The sequence below is a fragment of the Clinocottus analis genome, unplaced genomic scaffold (assembly GCF_023055335.1).
Source record: "Clinocottus analis isolate CAN_PGR_092001 unplaced genomic scaffold, fCliAna1.0.p SCAF_2, whole genome shotgun sequence".
Lineage (NCBI taxonomy): Eukaryota > Metazoa > Chordata > Actinopteri > Perciformes > Cottidae > Clinocottus > Clinocottus analis.
Window position 1 is genome coordinate 5946346 of NW_027175931.1, and position 11216 is coordinate 5957561.

An 11216-nucleotide genomic window follows, 5' to 3' on the forward strand; every position below is an offset into this window, starting at 1 on the left:
ATACACAATCATAAAAAATGTAGTGTGGATATGATCCTCCCGTTGGTCTCATTTTGACAGACAAACACATTTTGCAGAGCAGTCCCTCGCACTTAACTCCAGTAGAGGAATATGTAATTAAACATGCACACACAACCATACAGGTAGTGTAGATCCTAAGCGTTAGAGTATGAACCCAGTCTATGGTGTTATTGTACATGGTTATTAACACTGATGTATTAATGCCTTAATGTTGTAGTTGGTCGGCTATAATTTTTGTTAATATATAATACTTGCCTATGACATTAAAGTATATTGTAGAATGAAGTTCATATGCTAGAGTACAAGTGCTTCAAATTTGTACAATAATAATATGTTTAGATCATGTTGGCTTGATTGTACGTTCCCATTGGACTGTAGTAACCCGGAAGTTATCACAAAACTTTGAAGCGCGGACTCGTTGACCCGGAAGTAGCTCGATCCACGCGAGTGTAGCAGAATCGTTAAGGATACGAAGTTAAGGCACATAGTGGACTCGAGCGAAACACGATCTGAGAAGACTGTGTTATAATAAATAAACAACCATGTAAGTATCTCTAATGATCTGTCAGTCTGCGGGACGGTGGTCGGTTTTCAGTCTCAGCGCAGATGTCTGAGTCGCAGCAGCCAAAAGCGAGAGAGTAAAACTGCTCAGCATGTTAGCATGTTCAGAGAGCCGAGGCCGGTTAGATAGAGTTGAAATGCCTTTGTATGCCTTTTATATGCCCTGTTTACATTATCCCAGCTGTGTCCTAACTCCGTAAAATATACAGTATACAATTGAAATGCCTAATCCGTTCTGTTTGAACTCGTATGACTCAAAATTGAAAAGTAGTGAGTCAGAAGTCGCACAATAGCATCGATAGCATAGCCAAATGCTAATACCTAGCTCTAACGTTGCCGTGTTCGCGCATGCGCTGGCTTGCATTTGATAAGTGATGTTGCTATAGCGTTGAATTCATTTTGAGTCTATATGAGCCGAAGTTAATTGTCTTGCCTTTCATGCTTGAGACATACTGCATGCCATGTAGCCATTAGGGTAAAATAGCATATTCCACAGTTAATTGCGGGGAAACGGTCAACATTTCAATGGATTAATTAATGGATTACACAGTACATGGATTCCGCGGAAGTTGTTTTGATAAAAATCTGTATATGTGTTAGATAGCTGGCATCCTGTGGCAACTCATTCTGTTGTATAACATTTAACATAAACTTTACTTTGTTTTTATTTTTGTTTTGCAAGTAGTCACACAACCAATTAGACTTAAAAGGTTGGAAAAACAAGATAGGCAACAACATAGTACAATAAAAAAAACTGACACCAGTTCTTAAACATATTTTTAAATCAACATGTTCTCCTTCTTTAGGAGTCTGTTAACCAAGCCCAAGTCCGAGATGACTCCTGAGGAGCTCCAGAAACGAGAGGAAGAGGAGTTCAACACCGGCCCTCTGTCGGTGCTCACCCAGTCCGTCAAGAACAACACTCAGGTCCTCATTAACTGTCGCAACAACAAGAAGCTGCTCGGAAGAGTCAAGGCTTTTGACAGGTACGGACCCCAGTCACTGACTTATGTATTAATAGGTTTGCAAGTAGGATATGGGATTACTACTTGATTTTATCAAATCGATTGGTAATATTTCACATTTCTCTTATTACATTTAATTAAAGTTTTTCTTCTCCCAATAACCAGAAATGTTTATGCTCATTTTGATAAATCAGACACTTTGAGTCATCCCAGAAACCATCAGAAATGATCAATTCATATATGATAATTGTCATTGCAATGAAGTGAAGGGGGAAACAAATTAATGTCCTTGTTAGGCATGGGATGATATGAAAGTTTCACGTCATCATTATCTTGGCCAAAATAAATGTAATTTGCCATATTATCCCAAGAATCTGTTAATGTGAATACAAATCTTAAAAAGCACTAAAACATACTGAAATCACTGCATAAATATAGGTTAAACAAATTAAAAACACTCACGATAATTCCTGCAGTTTGTAAGTCGGGCGCTTTTTATAATATTTTTTTTTCTTCTCTACCCAAGTGACAATATTCTCAATGTAAATCCACCACGATGAATTTATTGTGAGTGTTTTTTTTTTTTTATTGTGATCCATGATATAGTTCTATATTGTGTCATCCCCAGTCTTTGTTGTTAACAACATTAATTATCTTTAATTATTTTCTTATTCTCAAAAAAAAACTCCTGTGAGTTTTGGTTAAATGAAGAAGTAGAAAAATATTTTGAATAACCATTTCTCTTCCTGTCAAACTACAGCTCTGTTTCTTGCTGCACGAACACACCGGCATCAATGTTCTGTTTAGCATCATCATTTTGTCTCGAATACCATGATACAAATCATATTCACAACAGCTGGCGGACATTCCCCTCAACCAGAAACATCTCTAAATGCACAGTAGGGTGCCGACACTGAAGATCATTTTATTTATAACATCTTAGTTCTTAGGAATTAGCTCAAATCGCTTCAACGGCGGTGCTGTGGGGAGGCACTCCCTGTGTGGGCAAGTTTCATTCACAAAAATGTTACTAGAGCTTTAAAAGAAACCCTTTGCAGTTTCAGGTTCCTGCTGTCGGCAACCAGCAGGCAAAAACATGCAAAACATGAAGCACTGTCAGTAGTTGAGAAAAATATTAATAATACAGCTGCAAATGTTGTCATCAGCAGCGCTGTGCTTTGACAGAAACTAAGAAGACGTTGTCCTTACATGAAGTCAGTCGCAAAAAAACTTCTTTGTATAGGACAAACACGGGAGGTGGTCGGCAGCGTTATAGTCCACCGCAGATGAGGTTACACTGTTTAAAGCACCACAGGATGATCCTGAAGCGACCTGCTTAAAGACCCTGAGACAGCTGTTGAGTGGGAGAATATGTCTACTGAGAACTACGACTGAGCTGTATATGTTGCTGTAAAAAAATCTTAAAAACAAAATCTTAAAATTCTCCTAGTAAGTTGTCACTCCATGGTGATGATTATCTATCTGGATAAAGTTTGTACAAGCTATATATTTCATTTAGTTTATTTCATTAAAATATAGATTCTGGAGTTACCTAAATTAAGGCATTATAATTCTTAAATTAATAATTCAAGTTATTCCCTCATGGAGACTATCGGAGCATGGCTTGTCCAACAATTGAAAATTTCAACGTGCGTTTATCCTAAATCAATTGTGCGAGTGTTTTTACGCGAGAGGCCTGTTATTTATATTTAAAGCCATAATACTGTGTTTCAATGTTTTGTGATCCTCACTGTCATTTCAGGCACTGCAACATGGTCTTGGAGAATGTGAAGGAGATGTGGACGGAAGTTCCCAAGAGCGGGAAGGGAAAGAAGAAGTCCAAGCCCGTGAATAAGGACCGCTACATTTCTAAAATGTTCCTCAGAGGAGACTCTGTCATCATCGTGCTGAGAAATCCTCTGATCACAGGAAAATAAACTCTTTGTCGGCGTCCAGCTGGATCGGTCACAGAGCCCCTTTTCTCTTTCTTTTTTTCTGTTTTTGTTGAATGGTTTGAAGGCAGTGGACTCAAACTAATTGAAACCTGTTTGTGTTGTTTTGTCATTGGATTACTGCAGTCACTAATGGGTAAGATACATATAGTGTCAAAAATGCTGTTCGTCTGTTTGTTTTGAGGGGGGAGCCATTTAGTCACAAGAATACCTGATTTTGCGTTGTCAACAGAAGTCCTCTGTATTTTTCATTTTAATAATAAAAGTGATGGATAGATTCAAGATGTTGTAAAATTGTTGTTTTTTTTATCCAGCTTTCAAGTTTCTCCTGCTTTGAACCAATTTCAGGCTGATTTGATTTGTTTTTTAAATCAATTGCACACTGAATCAGATGTTAGAGAAAGTTATTTTTTTTTACCCAAAAAAATGTTTCCCCGGGTATCCTTGCCGTCCTCCTCCTCCCGCTGTCACCCTTTCACTCTCCCCTGACAGCTTCTTGGGTGTCGGGCTTGATTTCAGTCAGCAGCGCTCAATATGCGACAAACTGCCGTTTAAAGGCCCGCTGCATTATTGATGAGACCAGATGTGCTGACTGTCACTTCACACCCTCATCTCGCTCCCATTTCAGGCCGTTCCCCTCCGCCGCTCCGCTCAGCCCCTCCTGACCACTTTGTTAATTGTCTTAATAGCTTAACAGCGAGTCTCGCCTTACTTCTCTCGAACAGTTGGCACCAACTCTCTCGCTCTTTGGCGCTCTCGAATTCAGTGGTCAAGTTGACAGGATTTTGATTGTTTGATTACATGAATAAAAAAAAAAACGCTTGTCTGTGTATTTTATAATTTTAGAAGAGCCGAATGGCATCGATTTAAAAAAAAAAAGAAAAATGTAATCGTCGTTAAAATCCCCGTTGGTTTAAAGATACAGACCGTATAATTGCAATACATCGTATCATTTCTGTGTCTAAAAGCTTCTTATATTCCCGTATTTATAATCTACTTTACTCTGCCTAAACTTTCCTCCCAGTTATAGTGTTCTGCTCGAATATATTTAAATGAAATGTGTCACGCCTTACTTCATACTTGTGACTGTAGATCCCAGCGGCCTCAGGCCAGCACCTGTGGTGGATCTGAGTGGACGAGGCCTCGCTGATTTACAGCTCTCAGGTGAAGCCTGCTGGGTCAAAAGGAGGAGTGAGACATCAGTGATCTGTGTGAACTTTTATGACTTCTGTGACTAACATAGTGGTACCTATTGCACTCCTGCTCCAGGCCATTCTGGATTTTTATCAAAAGTTTGAAGAGCTCGTGTTGCAACGACCGGAAAAACTGAAACATGTGAGCTGCCGGCCTCAAGGCGTGAAGAAACAGAGGCTGCTCAGGGCCCCAATGACTCAACCGCTTGCTTCTTTCGTAGGTATATATACACTCTTTTTATTCTTTTTAACTACTGAACATATATTAATGTTTGTCTGATATGAGAAAATGGGCTAATGGATAGCAAATCAAAAGTTTGATTGAGAAAAACAGGTCAAACTAATATAAATACTATATATATACAGGAGCCTATGATTTTAGGAAGTGATGTCAAAACTATACTTATTTGGCATCGCTGAGATCTTTGCTACTTTTATACTTTTAACAGTTCTTCCACCTCTTCGCTGTTAGCCAGATGTTTTCCAGCTGTGAGGTTTTGTTTAAACATGGAAAGAAGAGACAGCAGAGAAATCAAGGTTAGATTTAGCAATATGATAAGAATGCCTTTTATAATTACAGCCTCTTGTTAGTCTTTATATTTGTGTTCAATATGCATTCAACACATTGATTTTATGAGATGAACAGAAGCTCAACTTTTATGTGTCACAACGTATCGTAATGTAAGTCAGTAAAGAGCTGCACACACCTCAGATATACTTTCATTAATATTCAATAAGAAATTGTTCATATTATTTATAGTTGAAGGTGTTAAAGAAAAACTCCCAAATCTTTGGCTGCAACCTGATCTCACAAGAAAGTCATATTTGCATGATCCTTTTTATTATTATGATGTAGCATGATGCAAATTATGTGAAATCTAAACTCTACCAACATGAAAATACACACATATAACCACATTACAACAAATAATAAAAAGGAGCTAATTGTGCTCCTAAGCCTGCATGATGTTAGTGTTGTACAGAAGCTGAATATCTTTATACTTTATACTCTGGAAATAAGGCTGAACTTTGGCTGGAAGCCAAATTCATACTCTTTATCAAAAGTGATCCTTTGGGCGACATGTCAAGTAAATATCTACAGTCAGTGCAACAATGGCCGAATCATATATCTCTCTTTATATATAGAGAGAGATATTGTATATTTATTTACATAAATATTGTATATAATATGTATATAGATACAATGAGAGCTACGTGAAAACAGAGTCAAATTTGATGTGTGTGGAAACACACATGGCCAATAAAGCTGATTCTGATTCATACTCATATTCAGTATGTGTCCAAAGTTTGGATGCGTGTTTTGTCTTTCAGACCTTTGAAATAGATATAGTTTACTTATCAGGTCCTTTATATGTTGATATCAGCCCTTAAAGTTGACAAAAAAATAAGCTTGTTTTAGAAGACAATAGCAAGAAAGTGGCACTTCAGTGGCACTTTGTAGTTTTACCTTCTTAAAGAAATTGTTGTTGTGAGTTTGTACTCATGGTTGAAGGCCCTTATTCTAAGTCGCTTTGGATAAAAGTGTCAGCTAAATGTAATGTGATATAAAGACAAAGTTAGGCATATCAAGTTAATTGAGCACCGGAGGATGCCCACAGAAATTCCGCCTAAAGAAACTTGAGTTGGCTCTGCAACATCGTTTTTGAGGATGCATGGACGACGTGTAAAAAAAACAAAAAAAAAACAAGATTAGTGTAATTTCACGTTGAGGCAACATTGAATTCAAGAAAAGTTTAGGTCTATCTTTAGGTTTGGATGAAGTCACATCTCAAAATAAGTTAGTTGCAGCGTCCTGGGACAAAGCCCTGTCAAATAGCCGGTGGGTCTATTTGGAGATGCCTGAGATAAAAACAACTTTGGGGACCTCATTTGTTGGGTATCATCGTGCACTTTCCTCATGTTACTGAACTCATCCCAAAGACTCTTGGAGAAGTCTCTTTCCCTCCAGATTTTGGGGAGGGAAAGGGAAAGGATGGGGTGAGGGGGGGGAGGTTCACGAGCAGGAAGGCAGATGTTTTATTCAGTAGGTAAGCGATAAGAGGGGGGAAGTGTGATTATGATAGCGATCGGCCATGCATCGATACTCGAGCCTCCGGGCAACGCGACACCTTTGCAGCGCATCGACCGGGGCCCGGTAACCGGAGCAGCCGCAGTTTGTTTTCTCAGCAGAGCCACGGTCCGGGGTGTCAGAGCCGGCCAGGGCAGGTGGGGAGAGAAGACGAGTGGTGGAGGAAGAGAGGGTGTAAACACACAAACACTGCCTTCACTCATCTCTCTTTAAGTGTGAATGACAGCAACTGCAAGGACACAGTCGGTGCAGCCAAAACAAGAGGGATCAGGTGTATCGAGCTGCTGCATGTAGACCCGGGGCCTATTTACAAACAAGTGGGACAAACTACAGCCTGGGTTCTTGGAAAATTACTTTTATAATATATTTCCATTTGAAAATGTACCTAAAGATGATGACTTGTATTAGGCTCCACATAAATCATATATCATATCTAGTGATTCTCAGGACTATAGGGCCTGAGTCAGGTCATGTATCCAAATTCATAGGTCATACATCCAAATTTCCCCAGCAAATTTCCCCACCCATTAGACATTTTTCTTTACTTACACTTCATCACAAGCAATACTAGTGCAACATTTGACCTCCACAGCATTTAAAAGCAGTGGGTGGCTGTTAAGCTCCCCCTTTTGGAGCTTATTTTAACTTCTTTTTTTCTCATTAAATATAAATGTTTTAAAAGATATGCCCTGAATCGTAAACCCACATTTAATGAAACTTGAATATGTATATTTCGTTTCACTTTTATTTTCAATGAGATTTTCTGTACATTTTATATCCCTTTATTACTAATTAACTGTTGAGCTTAACAGTTTATTGTTGAAATCGTGCACCTTGGTGACAGCTGCTGCTCAAACAATATCCCAACTCAAGGTCCACGTTTTCAACTGTATTGCATGTTTCAGCAGGATTGTTTTTCAGCTGTCATGACACAGTAGATTCTAATATACTTGTTCTATGAGAATACATCACTTTAGTTGTATAATTTCTTGATTTTTTTTCACATTTAGTCAAGAGTAAGAATAAAACTGTGTGATGAGTGTGAATTATTTAATAGAACAATGTACATTTCTTTAATGTCACATACACCCCTAAATTCAAACTATTAGGACATGGCCTGGACATGGCCTTGGTGCACAGATGTTGAATAATGCATATTTTTGAGTTTTTTTTTAATGTTCATATAATATCAAAACTGACTGATAGCTATATGTTTGTTGAAAAGGCATATATATATATATATATATATATATATATATATATATATATATATATATATATATATATATATATATATATATATATTATTTTTGTTGATGTGCTAGTTACAGATTACACCACAACATACCTGTTTTTAATTCTAACAGAAATACACAGCTGATATTTTAATAAGCAATTAAAAAAGTTGAATTTTATTTATTCTGTTATCTTTAATTATTTTATCTGAAGTGACTATTTTTCATGGAGACTTGGCCAAGATAGACATCAGCACAAATAGAAGAAATATTTGCACGCACGTTTGTGTTTACTAGGTTAAGGTCATATTGCCATCTAGCGGATTGTAAATGTATTACATCTAGTTTTCCAACAGACCATGCATTAGCTTGACTGTCAATGTTAAATAAACACATAGACTGTACTGAAAACTGAAAAACATTAAATGGACCTTGAAAGAATCATATAATCGGATGTAGATAAAGATATCTGATATGACATGTGAAGAAGTTTTAGGGCCTTTCTTAATTTGATATTTTGCAGATTTGCCATTCATGTAAGAAGCACAATGTTCAGATACTGACATTAAAACAGAAGTTTAAGTACTGAATTAAGAAAAATGCTGTCTTTAATGTTGTATTCTTCATTTTATGTGTGGAATTTATAATATAAGTACTTTAATTGTCCTTCTTATGGAATTGTCTACACATTCTACAATTCAGGGGGAAATATTATTTTATATTTGATAATTTTAGTTAGTTGCTTCACAAATTAAGATTTTCACAGGCTAAAACATACTTATAAAACATGATGTTTTATTTTATTTTTTTCAAAGTATTCCACACAGCTTAAACAATTAGTTGATTAATTCATTGATTCCTGATTAATTGATTGACAGAAAATTAACTGTCAGCTAGTCATTTAGAATGCAAAAAACTTCCGCGTGTCAAATTTTAATTTAATAATTAAATAATTGTTTTAATATTTGATAGTTTTGCTCTTGGTAATTGTAATGGCCTTTTTCACATTATTTTTTTTTTTAGAGAATTTTTATGAAACAAAACAATTAATGGATGGTTGCAGCCTGATGCAAAATAGTTAAAAAGGAGCTCCACCGTAACCAAATCCAAGAGTAAACATTGTACCTGGTAAAAGCACATATGGTCATTTTTAATGCTGGACTTTTAATTATAAGAGTACGGGGTATTAGTACTTTTCCTGAAGCAAAGGCTCAGAACACGAGGTATTGCCCTGATTTGCCCTATGAGGAGTTCAGGGCCTACATTTCAGGACATGTCATTTGGACTCTTTCTTAAATCCTTCTGCTGCCCTTTGCTAAGCTGGCCTCCAGCCCAGACCTCTTAGTGAACAGTTGTGTCTGGCTCCTTTTTTTCCCAACAGATTGTACCCTCCTCCAGTAGCATTCCTCCGCTGTCAAAAAGAGATGGAGAGAGAAAAGAGTAGCGGTTACACTCGTTCTGTGTCCATTGGGTTTCAACAGACAGTGGCTCTTCGAAAAAACTATTTTATCACTGTTAATTCCTGTCTGGCTAACTGCTGCCAACCTCAGGAGCCAGGGTGCGTCTTTGTTCCCTCGATTGAAGTTTAGCTGTTTAATTCTCTTTATTCCTCCGCCGTTCAACCGGCATAGGAGATTGAGGCTTTCAGACGCTGCCTCAGGACAGTATATGATTCAACAAGTCCTGGACTCTCTCTGATGTAAGATGGTAAGATGGAGTAGAAGTGCAGTCTGTTTACATAAGAGCCTCTCCACAAACTCACAGGGAGATAGATACATGAATGGGTAATTCAGCCCGGTTGACCCAAGATATCCACTTTGTCCAAATCTTGCTGCTTCGTGCTTCGTCAGCAGCTTGTCCTCCCTTTTTTTTCTTTCCATTGTTCGGTTTCTTCATCTCACACTTACACACATCTCTCCGAGTTTAAACCTTTAACAGTGCCTCTGTATTGTTTCACCAAGTGTCACTGATGTTCAACAGGTCCTCGGTTAGGCTGCCAGCTGTGGACACCGTTGAGCAAACTGACGTCAAGCTGTGGAAATAAAGCTGCGGCCTATAGGAGGGGGGAGCACAAGAGCAACCTAAAATTACTGCATGACTGTTTCTAATTCTTTACGAGCTACTTTCTTGGACCGGGACCAGCTTTTTGAGACTGAGAGTGAATCACACAAAACACCTCCACACATGTTTGAGGACAAGCTCACACACGATCTGATGTTAATTTCTCCAGCACTGAGGGGGAAAACGAGGTAAACTTCACTGTTTGAGCTTTTGTAGACAGCAAAGTTAACTGGGGACACATGGCCCAACGAAAAATACCAGACTTACAGTTGCTCAGAGCTGTCAGCTTGTATGTCTAAGTGTGTGTGTGTGTGTGTGTGTGTGTGTGTGTGTGTGTGTGTGTGTGTGTGTGTGTGTGTGTGTGTGTGTTTGTGAGTGCGTGTGTGTCTGTGTGTAGGGGTGTGGAGGCTAAAGGCAGATTGGCTTTCTGGATGTTTACACATGCCATGCAGACGTAATGCATTCCTTTCTCATCCTCTCTTCCACTTCTGTCCCCATTAGGAAGGAGTGCTTTTATTGTGTATACACGATCTTACTGTTGAAAACTGGGCCAAGAGAGGCATCAAACTCTCCTTTCATTGTGAATAGAATTTGAAAATATTACTTTAGAATAGCTTACCTAAACTATTTCTACAAAATATTGCCCTGTTCTTAAAGCTGTTGTAATTTGTTTTTATTACAGAGACGTTAGTGATTAAATGCTTCAGGGATCCTTTATGCAATAACTACTTTAAGCCGCAATAGGAACTTAACGTTACCCTGCCAGCCAGTAGGGCGAGGTGGAGGGCTTGGCCAGGCCCCTGACATGGAGAGAGATGTTGCCTTCAAGTGCAATTGAAAATGTAGAATACCAACCACCAAAGATAAGAACTATAACAGTATATAAATACCACTTTATCTGATTTGCATTGTTTTGTTTTGTTTGTTCATAAAATGGTGAGAAACATATGGGGCTGGTTCATGTGAACACTCTGGCATGTGGCTTATTGTTGGTATTTAGCTCCAGGATCAAAACCAAAATACACCACCACACCCTTGAGGTGATGACGTTTTAAGTGTAGGCTTGAATACATTAAAAAAAAGAAGAACTTTTTTTTTCCTTTTTAGATTGAAGCTTGCTTAATTTTACACGCTGTGAA

General features: G+C 38.0%; 1 protein-coding gene across 1 annotated transcript; it reads left to right on the forward strand.

Annotated features, from left to right (window-relative positions):
* The first annotated feature begins 438 nt into the window (after window positions 1–438).
* Window positions 439–3781, forward strand: snrpd2 (small nuclear ribonucleoprotein D2 polypeptide). Its single transcript, XM_068585052.1, has 3 exons — window positions 439–565; window positions 1389–1568; window positions 3310–3781. Coding segments are annotated over exons 1-3 (357 nt in total). The 5' UTR covers window positions 439–563; the 3' UTR covers window positions 3485–3781.
* Window positions 3782–11216: the final 7435 nt, after the last annotated feature.